We start from the raw sequence: 27425 nt of genomic DNA, 5'->3' as shown, positions 1-27425 counted from the left end.
TTTAGTGTTAGTAGTTAGTAGAGTTCTTTTTTCTTTAGAGTTTTTGGTTTCAACATTTTTTCCATTCACTTTTGTTTTAATATGCTTGCCAGTTAATTTTGTTTAATATTTTATTTTGCTCATTAGTAGAATTTTTTTCATTATTTTTATTATTTATTTCATTATTATTTTTTTTGCTCGTCAGTAAAGTTCCTTCTTCCTTTTATTGAATTTTAGTCTTAAGTACACCTTTTATTTTTAGCAGTAGAGTTCCTTTTTCTTCTTATAGATTTTGCTTCTCAGTAGACTTTATATTTTTTGCAATTGACTTCTGCTGGTCAGTACAGTTTCTTTTATAAGGCAATGTACAAGGGTTGGCAGTTGAGTACTTTTCTCTAAATATCACATTTTTTGTTCGTCAGTCGAGTCCTTTTAACTTTTAACATTTATCGTATACGATTTTTTACGATTTTTATATTTGTTCGTCAGTAGGGTCCCTTTTTTTACTTTCCAGATCAAAATCAAATTTGCTCGTCAGTAGAGTCCCTTTTCTTAAATTCAAGTTTGATTTGCTCGTCAGTAGACTCTCTTTTTTATTTGGACAAATTAACTTAAATTAATTTTATCCAAATTAACTTTGCTCGTCGGTAGAGTCCCTTTTTCTATTATGAAATTTTACAATTTTTCTATAAATTTCCTTGTTAGTAGAATCCCTTTTTTATCATACTAATATTTTCCCGAGTTTAATTTGCTCGTCAGTAGAGTCCTTACCTTGTTATTGTATTTTGTCCACTAGTAGAGTTTTTTTCTATTTGTTGCATTTTTTGCTTGTCAGTAGAGTTCCTTTTGTCTTCATTTTATAAGACACCGTACAATTTGCTTGGCAGTAGAGTCCCTCATGGTAAATATTATTTATTTTTGTTTACCAGTAGAGTTCTTTATTTTTAATTTTTTTATATAAAATTATTATGCTTGCCAGTAGTGTCCTTTTTCCCTTAACATTTGATTTTTTTTGTATTTTAGTCAGTAGAGTCCTCTTTTATAATATTTTTAATTGTTGTATATAAAAAAACAATATGTTGCAAGTCAGTAAAGTTTCTTTTTATCTTCTAGATAAAAATTGCTCGTCAATAGAGTCCTTTTTTTTCAAATTCAGTTTTAAATTTTTTATAAAGTTTAAATTTGGTCGTCTGTAGAGTTCTTTTCCATTTCTGTCTCTACATTTTTTCTTATATTCTAAATTTAATTCGTCAGTAGAGTCCTTTTTTATTTTCTAGATTAAAATTAAGTTTGTTCGCCAGTAGAGTGCATTCTTTAGTTTTTTAGATCAAAATTAAGATTGCTCGTCAGTAGAGTCCCTTTGTCTTAACATGGTCAATTTGGTCGTCAGTAGAGTCCTTTTTTTCTTAAAAATTAAATTTGCTAGCCAGCAGACTCTCTTTTCTTCTAATTAAATAAAGTGGTCTTTAGTAGAATCCTTTCCTTCAATTTCAATTTTAATGTGCTTATCAGAAGAATCCCTGTTTAAAAAATAAATAACTTTTGCTCGTCAGTACAATCTTTTTTCATCAGTATTTATATTTGCTTGTCAGTAGAGTCCCTTTTTAATTTTTCTTTAGCTTGTTTTTTTGTCAGTAGAGTTTTTTTTGAGTATTTTTAATAGTTTTGCTTGTCAGTAGATTTTTTTTATTTAAGTTTAAGTTTAATTTGCTTGTTTTTTTTTTTCAACATTTTTTTCAAGTTTAATTCTAATTTGGCTGCCAATAGAGTCCTTTTCCTCAATTTCAATTTTAATTTGCTTGTCAGTAGAGTTTTCTTCTTCTTAAAAATTAAATTTGGTCGTCAGTTGAGTTTTTTTTGCCCTAAAATTTAATTTTGGTCGTCAATAGAGTCCTTGTTTAAACATTTTAATTTGTTCCACAGTAGAATCCTTTTCCTCAAAATTAATTTTATTTTGCTCGTCAATAGAATCCCTCTCTTCAATTTCAATTTAATTTGTTTGACAGTAGAGTCCTGTTCCTCAATTTCTATTTTATTTTGGTCGTCAATAGAGTTCTTTGTTCCTTAACCTGTAAATATGTTCGTCAGTAGAGTCCTTTGTTTCTATAATAATAATTCAGCATATTTTTCTACATTTACTCGTTAGTAGAGTCCTTTTTTTATCTAATTATTGAAATAACATATTTGTTTGAATTATCTACTGTTATATTTGTCACCACATTTTTTCTTATATTTATCTAAAGTCTAAATGTAATTCGTCAGTAGAATCCCTCTTTTATTTTCTAGATCAAAATTAAAGTTTGCTCGTCAGTAGAGTCTCTTTTCTATTTTCTAGATCAAAATTAAGGTTTGCCCGTCAGTAGAGACCCTTTTTTACTTTCTAGATAAAAATTAAGGTTTGCTCGTCAGTAAAGTCCCGTTTTTTCTATAATAATAATTTAACATATTTTTCTAAATTTGCTTGTCAGTAAAGTCCCTTTTTCTCGAAATATTTTCTTATATTTATATATAGTCTACATTTAATTTCCTCGCCAGTAGAGTCTCTTTTTTTATTTTCTAGATTAAAATTGAAGTTTGCTCGTCAGTAGAATCATTTTTATCTTTCTAGTTTTAAAATGCTTGCCAGTAGAGTCCCTTTTCTCTCTAACTATTTAACTAACATATTTTCTTATGATTATCTACTGTCTAAATTTAAATTGCTCGTCAGTAGAGTCCCTTTTTTATTTTCCTCATCAAAATTAAGTTTACTCGTCAGTGAAGTCTCTTTTTTATCATGACATTTTACAATTTTTCTCTAAATTTCCTTGTAAGTAGAGTCCCTTTTTTTAAACTAATATTTTCCCGAGTTAAATTTGCTCGTCAGTAGAGTCCTTTCCTAGTTTTTTGTCTTAAAATTTAATTTTGGTTGTTTTTTTCTCTTTGTTGATATTTTATAATATTTCTCTAAAGTTGCTCGACAGTAGAGTCCCTTTTTCCTCGAACTGTTTTACTAATATTTTTTTGAGTTTAATTTGCTCGTCAGTAGAGTCCATTTTTCTTTCACATATAAATTTGGTCGTCAGTAGAGTCAATTTCTTCTTAAAAATTAAATTTTGTTGTCAATACAGTCTTTTTTGCCTTAACCTGTAAATATGCTCGTTAATTTGGTCGTCAGTAGAGTCTTCTTTATCTTAAAATTTTATTTTATCTTCTAAATCAAATTTAAATTTAATCGTAAGTAGATTTCTTTTTGTTTTAATTTTATTATTAGTTGAGACCCTTTTGTCTTGACATTTACATTTGCTTGTCAGTAGAGTCTTTTTTATTCTTAAAGATTAAATTTGGCCGTCAGTAGAGTCATTTTTTCTAAAATAATATTTTCCAATATTTTTCTAAATTTGCTCGTCAGTAAAGTCCTTTTCCATTTCTGTCTTAACATCTTATATTTATCTAAAGTCTAAATTTAATTCGACAGTAGAGTCTTTTTCTTAATATAAAATTCTATGAATCTATCGCATCTCTTTCATTCTCTTCGTTTTCTTTATATCTTCCATCTCTTTCTTTCTGCCAATCTTACTACCATCCTCTTATCTTCCATCTCTTTCTTTCTTTCTACTTTCTCATGTCTTCCACCTCTTTCTTTCTATCAATCTTTCTATCCCCTCTTATCTTCCATCTCTTTCTTGCAACTTTTTCACATCTCCCATCACTTTCTCTCATACAACTTTCTCACACCATCTCTCTCTCTCATACAACCCCTTCTAATCTTCCATCTCTTTCAGCTTAACCGCAGACGACCTCAAACAAGAAAACATCCTGGTCGCCCGCATCAGCATCGCATCACAGCTCGATTACAGGCAGGACGGCGTCTTAGGCTCCGTAAGCGCCTCGTGCCAAAACACGCGAACTTTGAGGCGATCTAGTAGCACCAAAAACAGAAAGTCATCTGATACTACCCATCGACAGGATTTTACCATCAGTCTTACGAATAATGGACATTTGGTGGTTATACCAGGACTGAATGTGATAAAGTTGGCTATTAAGGCGACGAGGGTTGGGGTTTTTAGACTGGGGCAAGTGTCGGTGGTCGTGGGTGGTGGATTGGAGTTTTTGTCGCAGGTGCTCAAGCCTGGTTTGGAGTTTGAGGTTGTTACGGAACCGGCCAAGGCGGTGTTGGATAAGGTTGATTATCATCTGTTGGCAGGTGGGTGGTTACAGTTTTTTTTACTGGTTTTTAATTTAGTCGTCAGTAGAGTCCCAGTATCATCATTTTATTAAGTTTAATTTGTTTGTCAGTAGAGTCCCTTCTCTTTTAATATTTTAGTTTTGCTTGTCATTAGACTTTTTTATCTTTTAGATCAAAATTTAATATGGTCGTCAGTAGAGTCAATTTTTATTTTAATAATCAAAATTTAGTTTGCTCGTCAGTAGAGTTCTTTTTGTATATTCTGAAACAAAATTTAGTTCGCAGAGAGTTTTTACTTCTTAAAAATTAAATTTGGTCGTCGTAGAGTCCCTTTTTCATTTTAATAACCAAAATTCAGTTTGCTTGTCAGTAGAGTCCTTTTTTATTTTCTAGATCAAAATTTAATTTGCTCGTCAGTAGAGTCCTTTTTTGACATTTTTAATATTTTCGACAAGATCAATTTGTTCGTCAGTAGAGTTCATTGTTGTATGAACAATTTTTCCTAAAGGATTTTTTTTACAGTTTTTTAATTTGCTCGCCAGTAGAGTCCATTTTTGACATTTTAATTAATTTTGCGCGTCCGTAGAGTTTATTTTGTCTTCACGTCAGTAGAGTCTATTTTATCTTAGTATTGAAAGTTAATCGTCAGTAGATTACTTTTCTTCAAAATTAATTTTATTTTACTTGTCAGTAGAGTCTTTTCCTCTTAAAAATTAAATTTGGTCGTCAGTAGAGTCCTTTTTTTCTTTCGACATTTTTATTTGATTGTCAGCAGAGTCCCTTTCTATTTTAATAATTAAAATTGAGTTTGCTCGTCAGTAGAGTCCCTTTTTTATTTTTAAGATGAAATTTTATGTTTGCTAGTCAGTAGAGTTCTTTTTTAGTTTCCAGAGTCATTTTTGATAAGCATTTAATTTGTCCTCTCTGTAGAGTCCCTTTTTGGCATTTTTATTTGATCGTCAGTTCCTTAATATTTTAAGATTTCAGTTTTGCTCGTCAGTAGAGTCCCTTTTTAATTTTTTTGTTTGCTATTTAATTTCTTTGTTATTTTCTAGATCAAAAATAACTTTTCTCGTCAATAGAGTTCTTTATTTTATTTTTTAGATAAAATTTTAAGGTTGCTTGTCAGTAGAGTCCCTTTATCTTCAATTAAATATTTTATTCAAGTTCGTCTCTGATCTTTGCTCGCCAGTAGAATCCCTGTTTATTTTAATGATCAAATTTTAAGTTTGCTTGTCAATAGTGTCCCTCTTTTATCTTTTAGTTTACAATTTAATTTGCTCCTCAGTAGAGTTCTGTTTTATCTTCGAAATCAAATTTTAAGTTTGCCCGTCAGTAGAGTCCCTTTCACTTTTGACATTTTTAGTTGATCGTTAGTAGTGTCTCTTTTTTTTCTTAAATATTTTTTTAGTCGTCAACTTTTTCGCTAGTAGAGTCCTTTTCGTTGATACACCTTTTACTATACATCTTCTAATATTTTTCGATATCAGGTTTTACTTGCTCGTCAGTAGAGTTTTTTTCCTAAACAATAGGATCTTTTCAGACGTGTACTGACGCTCGTCAGTAGAGTTTCTTCTCTCTTCTTATCGTTTTAGTTTAGTCTTTATGAATCAATTGATATTTCTTTTAGGGTTTCCGCAAAGGATGGTCCTCACAGTAAACAGTGGCAGTTTCAGAATCGCCGAAAACAGTTTCATAACCATGAAAATGTCAAAAGGGCTACTGATGAAATGCGAAGGTTCTGAGGAGGATTTTGCAAGAGAATTCAAGATTCCCTTAGAAATCAGCGAGCCCTTTCAGAGCACCAAAGTCGATCTTTTGGTTTTGGCTGAGCTGCCACCGAGGAAAGACGATCGATCTGTGGAACACAAGGTAAGGGTAAATGTTACAAAAAGTTTTGCTTCAAATATAGGCATGTTGGGTATCAAATGAAAGGTCTCGACGAGCACTATCCGAATCTCTATAAATTGTTTTATATTATTAAATATTATTATATTATAAAGACAATGTACAGAAAAAGGGACTCTACTGACAAGCAAATTATTTTATATTATTGAATATTGTTATATTATGAAGACTATGTACAGCAAAAGGGACTCTATTGACGAGCAAATTTCTTTCTATTATTATTTTGTTATATTGTGAAGACAGTGTACAAAAAAGGGACTCTACTGACGAGCAAACTAAATTAAGAAATGATAAATAAAAAAGAACTCTACTGAAAAGCATACAGAATTTAAAAAAAAATAAAAAAGAACTATACAAACGAACTAAATTTCGACTCTACAAAAAAGAGACTTTTCTGAAGAGCAAGCTATAAAAAAAATAAAAAAGGAACTCTACTGACAAGCAAACCTTTGATAAAAAGAGACTCTATTGACGAATGGAGCGACTTAAAATGGACTCTACCGACGCTCAAACTAAATTAAAAAATGCAAAAGAACTATACTGACGAGCAAATTAATTTGTGATTTAAAGAAAAGAAAAGCAACACAACTAACGAGCAATTAATAAATCAACTGACATTAAAAAAGGACTCTGCTGACGAGCAAATTGATTATCAAACTTTAGAATTTAAAAAGAGACTCTACCGACGAGCAAAGTATTATAGATCAACTTAAAAAAGGACTCTACTGACAAGCAAATGATAAAATCTACTCGGAAGTTTTAAAAGGGACTCTACTGACAAGCAAATGATAAATCAACTCAGAAATTATAAAAAAGGGCTCTACTGACGAGCAAATTGCTTATCGGACTATCTAGTAAAAGGACTCTACTGACAAGCAAATAATAAATCAACTCAGAAATTAAAAAAAGGACTCTACTGACGAGCAAACTGAATATCGAACTGGATATAGACATACCATACACCAACTTGGTATACTTTAAAATAACAAAAACTGATATCAATAAGTAGATAAATTAAGTGTATTGAACCCTATTGGTCTGGTGTGTCTGCTAGTTTCATATTAGTATAGTGCGTCGAGACCTTTCATTTGATACCTCACATGCCTATATTTGAAGTAAAACTTCTAGACTCACATTTGACCCGCTGTACTATTTATAGTACGACCACTCGTCAGTGTGCATTTATTCATTTAAACGCATGTAACTTCTAAACCACTGCACCAGAATAAATGAAATATTCGACAAATTTGTTCTAAATTAAATTATCTTTAATTGTACTTAGTATCAATTTTTAAATCAACTCGCTATACTTTAAAATTATATATGTAAGTGTACAGAACCCTATTGCTTTATTTTGGACGTTACTGGTATATTTCGATAGTGCTCATCGAGGCCTTTCATTTGATACCCAACATGCCTATATTTGAAGTAAAACTTCTTAACTCATACTTGACCCGCTGTACTATTTACAGTAGAACAAAACGTCCGTGTGCATTTATATATTAAAACGTTTGTAACTTTTGAATAAATTGTTTGTCGCAAATAAAACATCTAACAAAAATGTTCTAAATTAATATCAATCCTTAAATCAACTCGGTATACTTTAAAATTGCAATAGAAACCTTCAAATTAGTTTAGAATATTGGATATATGGAATGATACGGAACCTTGTTAGTCAAATTTCAACACTGATATATTTGAATAAAGCTCATCGAGACCTTTTATTTGATACCCCACATGCCTATATTTGAAGTAAAACTTTTTAACTCATCTTTGACCCCAAATTCGGCAACCCATTGGTTTACTTTTCATTATATCTCTCGTAACTTTTGAACCGTTTGTCCGATTTGGATGAAATATTCGACAAAGTTGTGTTAAATGAAGCGATCTATGATGTGCTTTAATATAGTCACACCATGCACCAACTTGGCATACTTCAAAATAATAAAAACTGATTTTATTAAGTAGATAAATTAAGTGTATTGAACCCTATTCGTCTGGTGTGTCTGCTAATTTGATATTTGTTTAGTGCTCGTCGAGACCTTTCATTTGATACCCCACATGCCTATATTTGAAGCAAAACTTTTTAACTCATACTTAACCTCGAATTCGGCAACCCATTGGTCCACTCTCGTTACACCTCTTGTAACTTTTGAACCGTACGTCCGATTTGAATGAAACATTCGACAAATTTGTACAAAATTAAACAATCTACAACATTGTCTTTTACCATTTCTCTACTCTACTCTACTAACGAAACATTTCTAGGTTTCGATGTTATGTCCTTGGTCCAGGAAAGAAACAACAGTGCCCCTCCACTTCCCGCCGCCCTTCCTGAGCGTCTGCAGGCTGCACACGTCGCAGGCCAGAAAATTCGTCCAGGTGTCGGTTCGGGGTCTTCACGATCAGAAAGTGGCCCTTAAGAGGCCACAACTGGAGTGCAAAGTAGATGGACTGCTTTTGAGGGATTTGAATCCGGGGGCTGATCAGATACTGGTGAGGAAATATTTATTAACTTCCCGTAGGGCAAGTTATGGTAATCGCAAAAAAATCGAAAATGAAAATTTTTACATAGCTTTACGTTTCAAAACCTTCTGAACATTTTGGCATACCATAGAAAAAATGGATGCATGTGTGTGTGTGTGCCCCACTAGTTTGATTATAATTAAAAGATTTTTCGTAGTGTTGACGAAACTTTTTTTGTAATTGACTGTTGATTGTAAAGAAACTGCTAAACCGAGCTTTGTGCAAAACTTGTCAACCGTAGTCCTTATCGAGCCTTATTGAACGCCCTTTAAATTTTTAAAATTAGTACAGCCGTTTTGCAGAAATCGTGATTAACTGTTTGTCACATATATATGATTGCTATAAAGAGACGGTTCGGACGATCTTTGTGTAAAACTTGTCAACACTAGTTCTTATGTTATCGAACGTCTTTTAAATTTTCAAAATCGGTACAGCCGTTTTGAAGTAATCGTGATCAATAGTTTGTCACCCACCTACTTTATCCAAATTCTGTGCCAAGCGATCCAGAAAAAACCTAAAAATCACAAAATTAAGCCCTATTTTCTTCATCCAAACATTTTGCTGAATTATTGTCAAAAAGCAGTAGAGTTCTTTTCATTAGTGAGACTTTTGTAACATAGCAATTCACTAAACAACTATTCGCTTGTCAGTAGAGTCTCTTTTACTTTATTAACATTTTCTGCTTTCTGGTTCCAGTTTTGCTCGGCAGTAAAATTCTTTTTCTATAAAAATGTGTCTTATATTTTTTTAAGTATTGTTTGCTCGTCAGTAGAGTCCCTTTTCACGAAAACTATTTTCATTTGCTCGTCAGTAGAGTCCCTTTTCACAATAATATTTTTATCTGCTCGTCAGTAGAGTCCCTTCTGTCACAATTCTTTTGGATCAACTTTGCTCGTCAGTAGAGTTCTTTTTTCCTTTTATTTTTAGTTTGTTCGCCAGTAGAGTCCCTTTTCAAACATTTTTATTTTCTCATCAGTAGAGTCCCTTTTGCAATAACAATTTTATTTGATTGTCAGTAGAGTCCTTTATTTCAATAATAAGATCTTAATTTGCTCGTCAATAGAGTCCTTTTTCATCTTCTAGATCAAAATTAAATTTGCTCGTCAGTAGAGTCCTTTTTTTGTTTTTGACCATTATTTTAGAATATCTAAAAGGGACTCTACCGACAATAATATTTTTCTTGTAAAAAAGGACTCTACTGACGACCAAATAAAATTGTTTTAAAAAGGAACTCTACCAATGAGCAAATTAAAATTCAATTTATTATTATATATATAATAGATAATATAAGAACTCTACTGACGAGCAAATTAAAATCTTAGCCTCATTGCTAATATAATTACCTGTCTTTTTTTAGCTCATCAGTACAGTCCTTTTTTAAATTTTGTTCTTCCTTTTAATATATTTTGCTCGTCTTTTTTATTTTCCATAAAATATTTTTATAATTTTTGATTAAAAATTTTGTGAAAACTATTGAAAAATGTGAAAATGCCGCCAAGCTAAGCACAGTATAAGTGATGAATGTCGCACAGAATTATTTGCAAATTTAGTTTAGACTGTGACAGAGCACTTTTTCATTTTTGTGTAATTTGCTCAAATATAACAAGATAGCAATAATATGAATGAAAGTTACAGAGTATTTGTAATAATATATTTGAAAACGTTTAAAATTTCTCGAACATATTTCATTGCGGTACGGTAAGTTCCAGCAATTTGCCTTAAGGCACGATTCCGTACACCACTAGTCAAGTTTAAGTTGCTTGTCAGTAGAGTTCGTTTTGACACGATTTTTATTATAAATTTTGCTCCTCTGTAGAGTATTTTCCTCATTCATTTTTAGTTTGCTCGTCAGTAGAGTCCTTTCTGACACGATTTTTTTGTATAATTTTGCACGTCAGCAAAGTTTTTATCCTTTTGTTTTTAGTTTGCTCGTCAGTAGAGTCCCTTTTGACTCGACTTTATTAATGAATTTTGTTCGTCAGTAGAGTTCATGTTTCTTTCAATTTTTAGTTTGCTTGTCAGTAGAGTTCCTTTTGGCACGATTTTTTTTTCATAAATTTTGCTCGTCAGTAGAGTTCTTTTTTCCAACATTTTTTTTGATTTGCTCATCAGTAGAGTCCCTTTTGTCTCGATTTTTTTTTAAATTTTTCGGTCAGTTTAGTTCTTTTTTCTTTTCTGTTTCTATTTCTAATTTGCTTGTCAGTAGAGTCCTTTTTGTCACGTTTCTTTTTTTATAAATTTTGCTTGTCAATAGAGTTCTTTTTCTTTCTATTTTTAGTTTGCTCGTCCCTTTTTCATGATTTTTTTTCATTAATTTTGCTCGCCAGTAGAGTCCCTTTTGTCACGATTTTTTTTTGTAAATTTTGCTTGTCAGTATAGTTGCTTTTTCTGTTATTACAGTTTGCTCATCAGTAGAGTCCTTTTTTCACGATTTTTTTGTATAAATTTTGCTCGTCAGTAGAGTTTTTTTGTTTTCAACTTTCAATTTTCTCGTCAGTAGAGTCTCATTTGTTATGATTTTTTGTATCAATTGTGCTCGTCAGTAGAGTTCTTTTTTTCTTTTGTTTTTAGTTTGCTCGTCAGTAGAGTCCCTTTTCACACGACTTTTTGAATCAATTTTGCTCGTCAGTAGAGTTCTTTTTAATTTATTAAGTTATTAAGAACCCGTTTTCAAATGTTAGTCTCGCTCATTTATCTTATACAAATACGACGATAATAAAGAAACGGCTGGACTGATCTTTGCGCAAAACTTGTCAATACTAGTTTTTATGCAATTTAACTTGACTTTTAAATTTTGGGAATCGGAACAGCCGTTTTGCGCAAATCGTGGTCACCCATCCAAATTCGGTGCCAAACGATTCAGAATGACTCCACAAAATTAACTCTTGTTTCTTTACCCAGACGATAACCAACGGAATAACAGCCTCCTTCATGTGGGAACTGGAAATCGAACCACTCCAAAAGCACCAGACCAACATCAAAATGGACTTTAGCATCCTGTACGCACCAGTAGAATCCCTTTTACCATCACCATCAAACCCTTCCCTTAATACTCACGACCCCAACACCTCACCCTTCACCCAATACACATGTCCCTTCGACCTTAAGGACTACACAACCCTCTATATGGTCAAATGCAAAGTGGAACCAAGTGTCGGCAGCGAATTCTGTCGAACCAGGAGCATGTGCCATCTGCAACTCTCGGTTGCAAGGTTGCCAGGTTGCGAAAAGGATGCGACGGCGTCTGTTATGTATGAAGTTTTGGCGGATCAGACTATGTGGGCGGTTTGTGGACGGACAGCAGGTGAGGGTAGATAGATTTAGTGGTATTTTTGATTTGGTTGTTAGTAGAGTCCCTTTTTGATTCGAAATTTGGCAAAAAAGTACAGCGGGTTAAATTTGAGTTAATAAGTTTTACTTCAAATATAGGCTTGTTGGGTGTCAAATGAAAGGTCTCGACGAGCACTATACAAATATCATACTTACAAACTCAATAAACCTACAGGGTTCCGTACACATAATTTATGCACTCTTAAATATCAATTTTTGCAATTTGAAAGATTTCTAAGTTTTTATATTTTATTTTCTAAATCAAAATTCTGTTTGCTTGTCAGTAGAGTCCTTTTTTATCTTAATGTTCAGAATTAACTTTGTTAGTCAGTAGAGTCCCTTTTTTATCTTTGAGATTAAAATTCTATTTGCCTGTCAGTAGAGTCCTTCTTTATACTAATAATCTAATTGAAGTTTGCTCGTCAGTACAGTCTTTTTCTATTTAAATTGATCAATTATTATTTTTACAATGTTAATTTGCTTGGCAGTACAGTTGTTTTACTATTTTAATTTGCTCGTCAGTAGAGTCCATTTTTACAATGACAATGTTAGTTGCTCGTATCAGCATTTTTTATTAATATTCTTTTCTATTTAATTGCTCGTCAGTAGAGTCCCTTTTTTGAAATATTAAGCTTCCTATTTAGTAGCGTCCTTTTCAAAAACTACTGAATAAAATTTTTGGTTTGCTCGTCAGTAGAGTTTCTTTTTTATCTTAATAATCAAAATTAAGTTTGCTCGTCAGTAGAGTCATTTTTCCAAATACTGAATCAAATCTTTGGTTTGCTCGTCAGTAGAGTTCCTTTCTTATCCTAAGGATCAAAATTAAGTTTGCTCGTCAGTAGAGTCCTTTTTTTTAGTTTTTTTTTTGAAATTAATATTGTTTATGTTTTTAACTTGCTCGTCAGTAAAGTCCTTCAGTCTTAATATTGTATTAGAAGTTTTTGAAAAGGACTCTACTAAATAGGAAGCTTAATATTTCCAAAAAGGGACTCTACTGACAAGCGATTAAATAGAAAAGAATATTAATAAGAAAATGCTGATACGAGCAAATAACATTGTCATTGTAAAAAGGGACTCTACTGACGAGCAAATTAAAATGGTAAAACAACTCTACTAACAAGCAAATTAACATTGTAAAAATAATAATTGATCAATTTAAATAGAAAAGGACTCTACTGACGAGCAAACTGGATTTTGATCATCAAAGTAAAAAAGACTCTACTGACAAGCAAATTGAATTTTGATTATTAAAGTAAAAATGACGACCCTACTGACAAGCAAACTTAAGTTTGATTATCAAAATAAAAAAGGGACTCTACTGACGAGCAAATGGAAATTAAATTATCAAAATTATTGGCCTGCAACAATAAAGGACTGTACTTGTGTAAATAAAAGAAAAAAAACTCTATGACAAAAATTAAAAAAGTTAGTACAACGGGTCAAATTTGAGTTAAGAAGTTTTACTTCAATTATAGGCATGTTGGGTATCAAATGAAAGGCCTCGACGAGCTCTATCCATATATCATAGTAACTTTCTCAACAGACCAATATAGTTACAACTACATATAGAACGAGTTGCTGTACGGTCTTACAATATTAAACAGTCTTATAAACAATTAAATTTAACGCAACTTTGTCAAACGTTGCATTCAAATCGGACAAACGGTTTAAAAGTTACAAGAGACGTAACAGAAGCTGACCATTGAGTTGCATATCACGAAAACAGACATAAGTCGGAAAGTTTTACTTCAAATGTAGGCATGTTGGGTATCAAATGAAAGGTCTCGACGTGCACTATCCGAATATTATAGTAACAAACTCGACAAACGTCACAATGTCTAGTATATATATATTTGTTTTTTTTTTTTAGGTGTAATAACAGTGGACAATTGTAAAGAACAAACAGTAACTTTAGAAGTCATCCCTTTGACCGCAGGTTTTCTACCACTGCCCTTAGTGCGATTATCAAAGTACATCACGGCCGATCAGAGGTCTGGAGATAAAACAGGTAACTTTAACGTAACAGTAACGTCACAATATGTTACGTTACAAATACTGAGGACACTTTTTTATATTTTGCTTTGTAGTGCTGTTATTTGTTTTAACTGATATATAGTGTTATATATCAAATGAAAGGTAATAAAATTATCTACTAATCTGCATATAACAATTTTAAACCTTTGGAACAAAATATTATTTAAAAAATTGTTAAAATTTTAATTTTTTTATACTGTGATTTTTGTGAACTAACATGTCAAGTTTTCTTTTCAAGGTTACATTTTTCTATATTTTGATCGTGTTTGTAAATAGTTTGTTCAAATATGTATATATTATTATATATCATTACAAAACTAATAAAATTGTTTATAAATCTGTATATAACGTTACAAACAAAATTAATTAGGAAAAATGAGTAAAGTTTAATTTTTTTTATCTTGTTATTTGTTCAGCTATGCAATACGTACTGAGAATATTTAATTCCTGAATTTTTTATTAATAATTTTATTCCAACACTTACAAATCTAAAAATGCATATTTGTAAACAATTTAATAAGCTTTGCACTGATATATAATAGTGCATTGAAATTTGAACAAATTCTTTAATAAATAATGCGAATTTAAAAAAAGTGTGACCGAACAACGAAATTTTTTTTATATTAAATTGCAAAGCTTGAGTTATTTTTGACAAAAATTTTGTTCTAAAAGTTTTAAAACTATAAATACAGATTTGTACACAATTTAATAAGGTTTTTAAAGATATATAGCATTATATAATATAATGATACAAAATTTTATAAACATTTATAATTTAGTATCTAATTATCAGGTAATGGTGGATTTCATTGGTTACATTTTTTATATTTGCGTTTATATTGTTTAAAATTGTTCTAAGGCATATATATTATTATACATCATTAGAAAGAAATTAAAATTATCTATAAATCTGCATATAACAATTTATAACTTTTAGAACAAATTTAAATTTTAAAAAATGTTTAAACTTTATAGTTAAATACAAAGTTCATTTTTGTGAACTAGTATGTCTGTCGGTTACATTTTTATATTTCGACAAATTTTGTTAATAATTTGTTTAAACATGTATATATTATTATATATCATTAAAAAGCTAAAATTATCTACAAATCTGTATATAACAACTTATAACTTTTAGAACAAAATTCTATTTAAAAAAATGTTTAAACTTTATAATTGAATACGAAACCGAGTTGAAACTAAATTACTGCACGTAAACGTTGGACAAAATACTTCGAGTGTGAAGTTCGCGCGTTTGAAGTAACCGTTAAGATTTAAAATTCAAATTTCAAATATATTTGAAATAATTATTCAAAGTTTTTTGTTGCTCAAAGAGTTGATTTTTCATTCGGTTTCATTTTTTAACAAACTTTTATAGAAAAAACAGTCAAACATTAAATTCGCTAAATTTAAAATATGTAATCTGATTTATTTGATAAAATTATTCAAACATTTGTATTTTTCCAAGTTATAGAAATAGATTATTATGGTAAACTTGTTCGTAATTTTATGCACTTCAAAAATAATTGATAGTTTAATTAAATTGATAGTTGCACGAAATTTAAGTTTGTGAAACTCTAATTAATTATTGCACGGGATTTAGCATTATTCTGTTTAGATTCATTTAGATTTTTATATATCATTAGATGACCCGACAGACTTTGTTCTGTGCCCATGTCTACAATTTTTTAATATAATATACTAATATTTACCGTTTACCTAAAAATAATAATTATTGGTTTTTAAATTATTCTTCACGCCAAAATGCATATACATTTATAATATGAGCGATTTTAAATGTAGAACTGCTTTAAACAATGACAAGTCGTTTTTTGCATTTTTTTCTATTTCCCACATATCAGTACTTTATAATCACATACATATTAGAAAATTTCCTTAACAAACTCCAGAAAGATTTATCAAAATCCGAATAATTGTTTAGGAGGAGTACTTTATATAATAGCAATAAAGCTCACATTGATTCTACGTTTTAGTTAAAAAACGTTTGTATGTGAAAGAGAAAAGGGCTGTTTTTAGGGTTTTCCCGGCAATTATTCGTTTTTTTCTCGCCGTAAGAACCATCCTTGGACTTCAACGAACATTTTAAAAAAAGAATTGGCCAAATCGGTCCAGGCGTTGTTGAGTTATGCGCTTACTAACACATTTTGCGATTCATTTTTATATATAAGATGATATATCGTTGAAAAATAGATAAAATTATCTACAAATCTGTATATAACAATACATAACTTTTAGAACAAAATTGAATTTAAAAAAAATGTTTAAACTTTAGAATTGAACACTGAGTCGTGCGACGCCATTTTGGTAAACCAATATGTCGGCCGGTTGAATTTCGACAAATTTCTTTAACAATTTGTTCCAACATGTATATAGTATTATATATCATTAGAAAGCTAATAAAATTATCTACAAATCTGTATATAACACTTTATAACTTTTAGAACAAAATTGTCTAGAAAAATGTTACTAAACTTTGAATATGTTCTTTTTATGGATAGGGATTCCATTTCCCACTGTATGTATCTAGCTTTATCTCTTTCTCTTTCTAACTCACACAATTCGTATCTCTCCATCTCTCTCTTTTGCTTTTATACAGAGAAATCTGATTTTTGTGCTTTAATAATTTTCTTTGCATTATTTAAGTTTCAATGCTTTTGTTTATATTTATATTTATTTAGTGCAAATTTAATTAAATAAATTATTACTATTATATATCATTAGAAAGCTAATAAAATTATCTGCAAATCTGTATATAACACTTTATAACTCTTAGAACAAAATTATATTAAAAAAATGTTTAAACTTTATTTTTCCTTTTTTTAGATAACAGAAAGTCAGATCCGAATCATTCTCATCCTAAACTCGAACCATTTGCACCAGGACAGGTTTATAACTTTAGTAAGGCTCAGCAGGTTCACGTCTTGGGTAACAATCCTGAAGGAAACTGACAGTGTAAATAAATAAATAATATATAAATAAATATTTATATATATAGGAATATATTAATTGTTTATATTGTATCCGATATATATGTATATATATATATATATATATATATATATATATATATATATACACGTTTCGGCTACAATCCCAGACACAAATATCCTTCAATACAATTTTATAAGTACAAAATTAAACATCAAAAAACACTTACAAATTGCTTTTCCTAATATTAATAACAAAAATACTCAAAAATTCTTCTATTTTTATGTAAAACATCAACAATTTTATTATCATTAATTATATAATCTATTTTATGCAATTATTTACGGCCGCACCGTTTGTATTACTCCTTTAAAAAATACAAAAACCCTAAAGTTTGTTTACAAAATATACACCGACGCCTGCACTATTCCGCTTAACTGAATTTTGGTACATTTGCAATTAGTGTGGATGCAAAGAAAACAATTTTGGAGTTTGAGTAATTTTTAAAAATATGTAGCATGTAACTAGTGTGCTGTAATTTGAGTATGTCGGTGTTCAGTGTGTATACTATGATCACAAATACTAAAATTGATGAGTCGTTTTGGAAAATTTTGAGATATTAGTGGTTTTGTGAAAAAAGTACCCAAAATGTATTTGAGGTGTTTAGGTAATTTTTATAATTATACTGTTTGTACTAGAATGCTGTAATTTGAGTATGTTGGTCTTTAATGTATATACTATGTTGTAAAATACTGAAATTTAAAAGATTTCTAACAAAATATACACCAGATGCCGTATTACTGTCTAAGAGTGCATATATTAGTGAAGAATTTTAGATTAAAATTTAAAGTTTGATGAATTTTTAAAATTATTTAAAACACAGCTAGAGTGCTGTAATTTGAGTATTTTTATTTTCAATACATATACTATGATGACAAATACTAAAATTAGTGAGTCTTCATGGAAAATTTTGAGATATTAACGGTTTTGTGAAAAAAGTACCCAGAATGTATTTGAAATGTTAAGGTAATTTTTAAAATTATACCGTTTGTACTAGAGTGCTGTAATTTGAGTATGTTACTCTCCAATGCATATACTATTATGTAATATACTAAAATCTATAAGTTTTCTAACAAAATTTTCTATAAATAACATAAATCTGTACAAGTGTCACTGGCGCTTGCACTATTCCCACGTACGAAGAATACGATTTGTTTTTTGAGTAATTTTTAAAATTATATGGTTTATAGCTAAAGTGCTGTAATTTGGGTATGTTACTCTCCAATGCATATACTTTGATAACAAATACTAAAATTGATAACTCTTCTTGGAAAGTATTAATTTATTAATAATTATCCAAACGTCTGCACTATTATAAATGAAATAGAAAGACATTTGAAATTAGTAAAAAATTAAAGAATGTAATCTATTTTTGATTAATTTTAAAAATTACACTTCTTGTACTAGAATGCTGTAATTTGAGTATTTTGGTCTTCAATGCATATACTATGACAACAAATACTGAAATTGATAAGTTGTCTCACAAAATTTTAAATTAATAATAACAATGTCAACAAGGAACAATAATAATGTGATAAAAGTACTTAACGAATTTCATTGACATTTATTCAGAAATTTTTGATTTTACATAACATTTTGTTACAAAACTTATCAATTTTAGTATTTGTTGTCATAGTATATGCATTGGGAAAGTAACATACTCAAATTACAGTATCCTTGTACAAATGATATAATTATAATAAAAATTCAAACTTGCAAAACAATTCTGGTAAATATATAAGAACACTTACGAACATTGTTTAAGAAAATTATTTTTATTAATTATATTTTGTTAAGAAACTTATCAATTTTAAAAGTGTTATCATAGTATATGCATTGAAGAGTAACATACTCAAATTACAACATTCTAGTACAAATAGTGTAATTTTAAAAATTAGTCAAAGTTTAAATTGTATTTTTCGTTTCCTGTGAGAGTAGTGGAGGAGTCGTTGACGATTGTGGCGAAAATTATTATTTTTGAGAAATTTTGAAAGAAGAGTTATCAGTTTCAGTATTTGTATTCATATTATATATGTTGGAGAGTAACATACTCAAATTACAGCATTATAGAATAAAAAGTGTAATTTTAAAAATTAGTCAAAGTACAAAATGTTTTCTTTGTTTGTATTAATAACTTGTTAAGGGTACTTTGTTGACGTTATTAATAAAATTACAAAAGTTTCTGAGAAAACTCATCAATTTTAAAACTTATCATCATAGTATATGCATTGAAGAGTAACATACTCAAATTTCAGCATTCTAGTACAAACGGTATAATTATGAAAATTACTCAAAAGTAAGATTGTTTTTATTTAGTACGAATTCTATGGGAGTAGTGCGGGCGCCAGTGACGTATTTATGCACTTTACAAGATATTTTGCTAGAAAACACATCAATTTTAGTATTTGACATCATAGTATATACATTGTAGAGTAACATACTCAAATTACAGCACTCTAGGTACAATGGTATAATTTTAAATATTACCTCAACATCTCAGATACATTTTGGATACTTTTTCCACAAAATCGTTAATATCTCAAAATTTTCCAAAATACCCCATCAATTTTAGTATTTGTCTTCATAGTATACACCCTGAACACCGACATACTCAAATTACAGCACCCTAGCTACATGCTTTATATTTTTAAAAATTACTCAAACTTCAAATTGTTTTCTTTGCATCCACACTAATTGCAAATGTACCAAAATTCAGTTAATCAGAATAGTGTGGGCGTCGGTGTATATTTTGTAAACAAACTTTACGGTTTTTTGTATTTTTTATAGGAGTAATACAAACGGTACGGCCTAAAATAATTGCACGAACTAGATTATATAATTAATAATAAGAAAATTGTTGATGTTTTATACAAAATTGCAACAATTTTTGTGTATTTTTATTATTAATATTAGGAAAAGCATTTTGTAAGTGCTTTTGATGTTTAATTTTGTATTTATAAAAATGTATTGATGGATATTTGTGTCTGGGATTGTAGCCGATATATATATATATATATATATATATATATATATATATATATATATATAGAATTATGTAGTTAAAAATGACATGGAGATTATTATTTATAAGGCCATGTACATACAATTATCTTTAAAAGATTAAATTTAAGGTAACAAAAAAATCTTGACGTCCCTCTTATATATAAATATATATATATATATATATATATATATATATATATATATATATATATATATATATATATATATATATATATATTATTAATTAAAAAGTAGCCTTTAGTGTCCAAAATAATTAAATATAAAAAATAGTCTTTGTATATAATTATTTATAAAAAAAAGGTACTCAGTTTTAGTTATAAACTATTTTTGTTCAAACTCATACTAGCCTCATATTGGAGAACATTTGTATTATATTTCAATTTTAAAGCATACCGAGTTGCTGTAGGGCTTTATGGTATAAGACAATATTGTAGATAATTTAATTCTAAACAAATTTCTCATACACACCATTCATATCAATCGAATGGTTTAGAAGTTACAAGCGACGAAACAAAACAATATCAATATTAAATATACAACTTTGCTTCCGCCGGTTTTTATAAGGCGAGTTCTCCAAAATAATGGCGGAAGCAAAGTTGTACACGCGATATGTTTTTAAAAGAGTTTTAAGAGTATACCGAGTTGCTGTAGAGCATTGGGGTAAAAGACAATATTGTAGATTGTTTAATTTTGCATAAATTTGTCGAAGACATCATTCATATCAATCGAATGGTTTAGAAGTTACATGAGTTTAAACAAAAAAAGTGCACTCGGTATACTGCGTTCCAATGCAAGATGTCATCGTGCGCAATATGTATGAAATCTTAGAAAATGTTGAAGTTTGTATGGAAACTAGTGTAGTTTTGTACTTTGGGTTATTTGCGTCGATTTAAGTGCTATTTTAAAGTATACCTAGTTGCTGTAGGGTTTTGTGGTACAAGACAATATTGTTGATAATTTAATTTTGAACAAATTTGTCGAATGTTGCATTCAGTTTGGACAAACCCTTTAAAAGTTACAAGAGTTTTAATAAATAAATGCACGCAAACTAGTTGCCGTACTATAAATAGTACAGCGGGTCAAAAGGGAGTTAAAAAGTTTTACTTCAAATATAGGCTTGTTGGGTGTCAAATGAAAGGTCTCGACGAACACTACTCAAATATCGTATTTAAAGCCTTTGTAATCTAATAGGGTTCCGTACACTTACATATATCCAATATTCAGACCTCATATTTTTGGTTTCTATTGCAATTTTAAAGTATACCGAGTTGATTTTAGCGTTTATATTAAGTACGCGGTTAGGCAATTTAATTTAGAACATTTTTGCCGAATATTTTATTTGCATCAAACAATTTGTTTAGAAGTTATGACCGATTTAATAAATAAATGCATAACTATGAGTGGTCGTACAATAAATAGTTTCAGCGGGTCAAAAGCGAGTTATGAAGTTTTACTTCAAATATAGGCTTGTTGGGTATCAAATAAAAGGTCTCGACGAGCACTATACAAATATCTTAGTAGCAGAGTCAACAAATCAATAGGATGCTGTATATTATAATTATCAAGAATCTAGTATTAATTCTTTTGTTTCCAATGACGTTTTAATGTATACCGAGTTGCTATATGGCTACAGAATATTAGACAGTATTATACATCATGCAATTTTGAAAAGATTTGCCGAATATTTGGCTTGTCTACGACAAATAGTTCAAAAGTTACAAGCAAAAGATTAAGTAATTATACAAACAAGTTGCAGAACTATAAATAGTTCAGCGGGTCAAATGTGAGTTAAAAAGTTTTACTTCAAATATAGACATGTTGGGTACCTAATGAAAGGTCTCAACGAGCACTTTACAAATATCATACTTATAAACTCAACAAACCTACAGGGTTCCGTACATATAATTTATTCACTTTTTGATATCATTTTTTGCAATTTTTAAGAATTCTAAGTTGCTGTATGGTTTCCATATAAGACAGTATTATAGATAATTTAATTTAGCATAATTTTGCCGAATATTTTATTCATTTTGGACGAACGGTTCAAAAGTTACAAGAGATACAATGAATAGTAAACCATTGGGTTGCATAAGTGAGAAAAAAAGTTTTACTTCAAATATATGCATGTTGGGTATCAAATGAAAGGTCTCGACGAGCACTATACAAATATTTTAGCAATAGGGTTCCGTACTATTATATATTTCCTATATAGTACATGGGGCTAATATGAGTTGAATAATAATAGACGTGCTTTGTATTTTTAATTTTATATATATATATATATATATATATATATGTCTAATATTATATTATTTAGGTGTTATGTGCCACATTTTATTTTTTATTCGGTTTAGTTAATTAAATATAAATAAATGAACTATTTTATATACTATTATACGACGAAACGTGTTTTATTTATAATTATATTTATATATATATATATATATATATATATAAAGTTATTTTAAGAAATGTCTGTTGTGGTTCGTGTCCACGTTCATAGTTGGCGCTGCAGTCGCTTGTGGGTCTCTTTCTAGACTCTTTCTCTCTCGCTCGCACACACGAAGGTTAGTAGAGTTCTTTTTTGTACATCATGGCGTTTTAAATATACTTGTTGATTTTTACTAATGTAATATTTTGCTAAAAATAGGAAAAGAAAAAAGATATTCTACTGACGAGCAAATTTCTATAATAAGAAGAGAAAAAGAGACTTTACTGACGAGCAAAAATTATAAAATTCATTTTTTGTGTAAAATATCTTAAAAAATAAAGAACTTTATTGACGAGTAAATTATGCACTCTCTTGTATTGAAGAGGCAAAAGGAACTCTACTGGTGAGTAAATCGATCTTGCACACTCCGTTCTCTCTAAAACTCGATTTATATCTTTTGCACTCTTAGCTCCGTATCACCGTAACTGCTGTACCTGCCTTTGCCAAAAACTAATTAGCAAATCTCCCTTACAATAGGAATCGAATGCTTTTTGAAGCATTCTAATCGGTTGATCCGTGCGCCCGAAATCATCGACAGAAAAAAATGTATCCGGATACATCCATTTTCTCTAAGGTAAGATATATAAAAGTTTTTATTTTGATTTTTTTTGCGATTATTATAACTAACACTACCGGAAATTAATAGTTCAAAATTTTTCAAAAAAGTCAATTTTTTCAAAAATTCTCAAAAATATATTTTTTTAAAAAAAATTTTAATTTTCGGTCCGAGAAGTTTCAGCAATTTGTCTTGAGGCACGAAGCCATGCACAACTAGTTCTTATGTTTTTACTAGTTTGCTCGTCAGTAGAGTCCCATTCCATCATATTGTATTATATTCACATATAAATATGTTTTACAACTTTGCTCTGACGATGACCCCACCAGGAACCAATCGAAACGTTTGCAAGTTCACGAATGGAATTTAATCTTATCATAAGATAACATTTATTACAAGAAATAAAATAATCTTATCGCTTTTGATATCGAAATAATAATAATATAATATCAACAGGTAGCGATAAAGATTTGCAAATAATATGAAAGCGGCTTATCGAACAAATACTAAATACAGGATATATATATATATATATATATATATATTCTTTGTAAAATTTCCACCAGGGCCCGCACTACTCCCACGTCACCAATCGAACTTTCATACATTTATTTAATAGTAAGAAACCAAGGAATACAATTTGATGTTTGATTAATTTTTAAAATTACACCGTTTGTACTAGAGTGCTGTAATTTGAGTATGTTACTTTCCAATGCTTTTACTATGATACAAAATACTAAAATCGATGACTTGTTTTGGAAAATTTTGAAATATTTACTATTTTGTAAACAAAGTACCGATTGAAGTCATGAGAACAGTAATTTAGGTTTAAGTGATTTTTAAAATTACACTATTTGTACTAGAATGCTGTAATTTGGTATGTTTCTCTCTAATGTATATACTATGATAACAAATACTAAAATCGATAAGTCTTCTCCCAAAATATTTCACAAACCACAAAAATCTATACAACCCTCATTGACTCTTACACTACTTTGAAGTAAAACGAAAAATAGATTCCAAACTTTGACTAATTTTTAAAATTTGACTATTTGTACTAGAATGTTGTAATTTGAGTATGTTACTGTTTAATCTATATACTATGATAGCAAATATTAAAATTGATAAGGTTTCTAACAAAATATCCACCAGAGCCCTTACTACACTTAAGATTGCATTAATTAGTGAAAAAGCTAAAATTATAATCTAATATTTAATAATTTTTTTTTAATATTTAATTTGAATACTAATATCTATTATTTCTTCTAATTTTATGTTACGTTAATTTGAGTATACTTTTCTATGGGTATACTATGATGACAAATACTAAAATTGATGTGTCGTTTTGTAAAATTTTGAAATATTAACAATTTTGTAAACAAAGTACCCATTGAACTCGTGGAGACAATAAGACAATAAGTTATGTTCAGGTAATTTTTAAAATTAGACTATTTGTACTAGAGTGCTGTAATTTGAGTATGTTACTCTTCAATGTGTATATTATGATAGCAAATACTAAATTCGATGTGTTTTCTAACAAAATATCCTATAAATTGCATAAATCCGTCACTTGCCCCAGCACTACTCCCACATTACCAATCGAACTTTCATACATTCGCAGTTCCGACTAGGACACCGAGGAGTGCGGATCGTTTAAAGATAAATAAAACTAGTGTTATATACCTGAGTAATAGAAATATTGAAGGCAGTTCTATGGATTATAAACCATTCGAACCGGGTGGATTACCGGTTTCGACAGGTATAGATAAGAGGATTAACAGCTCGGAAATCGAGACAGGTAGTCAAATAGTCAGGTCGATGAATATTATTAACGATGAGGAAATTTATATTGATGATGAAATGAATAGTGATAAGTCAGAGTTTTACGAATGTGATTACGAGCAACCTAATAACGGAGGTAATGAAGTGCAAAATTCAGCTAATAATCCGAGCAGTTCGAAAAATATAGTTAAGATAAATATCACAAATTTGGATAAGAATAAAGATATTAAATATAAATCAGATAAAAATTCAAACGTAATTCGAATAAAAAGAAGTTCAATATATCGGAAGAATTAATTAAAAAAATTGTAAAAATCGAAACAAAGGATGGTGAAGTGTTAGTGTTAAATAATAATAAAAATAAAGAAACCCCAAGTTGTGATGCGAGTGTAAATAACAAAAGTTGGAGCGAAATGATAGAAGAAGAAACCATTGCAAATAATGAAGAAAATAACTTTTATAATTCGAATGATGAAGGACCATATACAATATTTGCCGAAGCAATTGACAATAACATTGGAAGATTTCACAATCTAGCATTGGGAAGAATGTTATTCAAACAAGAACCAAACATAAGTAAAAATATCATAAATATAACAAAAATTGGAAAAAATAAAATCAAATTATTATTTAAAAATTACACGTATGCAAATAAACTAATAAAAGAAAAAATTCTTGAAAAATTCAAATAAGAACGTATATTCCGAAACACAAATTATATAGAAGCGGAATTATTTTCAATGTTGATCCGGACATGGATGAGCAGGAAATTAAGGAAGTGATCAGATCAGATATTGAAGTAGTAGACATCAAATGTATTAAAAAAAGAAATGTAGATAAGCAAAATCTAAAAAGTCAAGCGGTTAAACTGGTATTCAGAGGAAACTACTTGCCAGAAGTTATATCAATGTATTCTGTTAGATGTCCTGTTAGTCCATATATTCAATCAGTGATACAATGTCATAATTGCTGGCGGTTTGGACATATAAAAATGAATTGTAAGAGCAAAATAAGATGTAAAATTGTGCAGCTGAACATTCCCACGAACAATGTCATATCGCCACAGAGTTTGAGTGTACTTTATGTCGAGAAAAGCACCAGGCAAATAACAAAGAGTGTAAATTCTTTAAACTAAATAAGGAAATAAAAGAAATAATGGCTCTTCACAATATATCATATTTAGAAGCAAAAGGATGATTCAGAAGAATCGATATGTGGATGCAGTTAAAAGCAACCCATACAATCTGAATATAACTCATCATTCCCAAAACTAAGGAGTAATATAATTATGAACAACTATAATAATAAATATGAGATATTAAATACATTAGAAGAACAAGAATTAAATATCGAAAAAGACAGATTAATGGTAATTAAAAAACCAAGAAATATTATAGAAAAACGCCGATCAGAATACTTGAGACATATCGGCCGAAGTAATAAAGAACAAGTATCTCAAAAGAAAACCCAGGAATTCGATGTCATGGACAGTAATAAAACGAATAAGATTGAAGAAAATAAAAGACAACTAAATCACTTCATAGAACTGGCAATGAAGTTAAGGGAAAAAATAGAATCTGAGAGAAACAAAGATTGCAAAGAATTAGAGGAAATTATATATAATCTGAAATACGATATCCTCACCATTGGTAAATATTTAAACCAGGCTAATAAAAAAGATAAAGGCATAAGTAATGTAAGTCAAGTACATAACAAAGGATGTGAGGATAATTCTAACGGAAGGTAGAAGATATAGAAGACTCCCTTTAGATAGCATCTGCAAATTAAAAACAATAAACAAACATGGACAATTTTAATATACTTCAACTAAATTGTAGGTCATTACTAGCAAACAAAGAAATCATAGAAAGCCTGATGTACCATAAGAAAATTCATATTGCTGCTCTAACAGAAACTTGGCTGAAACAAGGACAAAAATTTAACTTCAAAGATTATAAAATATTTCGAAGTGACAGACAGGATGGTTATGGTGGCTCAGCCATACTGATCAGAAACAGTATTATCTGTGAGGAATTCAAACATTCTCAGAACAACCGGATATCCAAATGACTGCTGTTATAATTAAATCGACTACCCCCTTTTGCGTGGTATCCATTATTGCTCACCTCAAGCCACAAAGGATTTATATTAATCCGAAATCTTATTGAACAAATTCCAGTTAGACTAATCGTCACCGGAGATTTCAATAGTAAACACATAGCATGGGGAAACGAAATAATAGACAGTGGAGGTGCTATAATGTACGATATTGTAGATAGTCTTAACTTAGTTGTCTTGAATGATGGAACTCATACGACTATACAGACTATTAAGAAAAAATCTTCGCCATTGATCTATCCTTTTGCTCGACATCTATTCATGACAGGATTCATGGAGTGTAATTCCTGAAAATGTTGGTTCTGACCATTTACCAATTATAATAAAGTTTCATTTCAAATTTAATACAAGGATGCGTTGGTATCCCGGTAGAAAATGGAACACTAAACAGCAATTGGGAAAAATATGGATCAGAGATTGAAGATATTCTGGAGACCTCAACAATTCCTTCGAACTGCGAAGAAAAGTATAAGTTTATCCAAGATACCATAAATAAGGCGGCA

General features: G+C 29.7%; 1 protein-coding gene across 1 annotated transcript in view; it reads left to right on the top strand.

Moving 5' to 3' along the window:
• LOC113376847 (trafficking protein particle complex subunit 10-like) overlaps nt 1–16928 on the top strand; it is a 44204-nt gene extending 27276 nt beyond the window's left edge. Inside the window, 6 exon segments of the mRNA XM_026616917.1 lie at nt 3741–4162; nt 5775–6016; nt 8321–8548; nt 11480–11882; nt 13779–13916; nt 16787–16928. Of these exon segments, the coding sequence (XP_026472702.1) occupies nt 3741–4162; nt 5775–6016; nt 8321–8548; nt 11480–11882; nt 13779–13916; nt 16787–16911 (1558 nt within the window). The 3' untranslated portion in view covers nt 16912–16928.
• The last annotated feature ends 10497 nt before the right edge of the window (nt 16929–27425 follow it).

Source organism: Ctenocephalides felis, unplaced genomic scaffold, assembly GCF_003426905.1.
Source record: "Ctenocephalides felis isolate EL2017-DRISC unplaced genomic scaffold, ASM342690v1 CF-g0.4_SCAFFOLD_01886, whole genome shotgun sequence".
NCBI classification, from domain to species: domain Eukaryota; kingdom Metazoa; phylum Arthropoda; class Insecta; order Siphonaptera; family Pulicidae; genus Ctenocephalides; species Ctenocephalides felis.
Note: the sequence above shows the minus strand (reverse complement) of the source record. Positions and strands in the feature narration are given on the sequence as shown.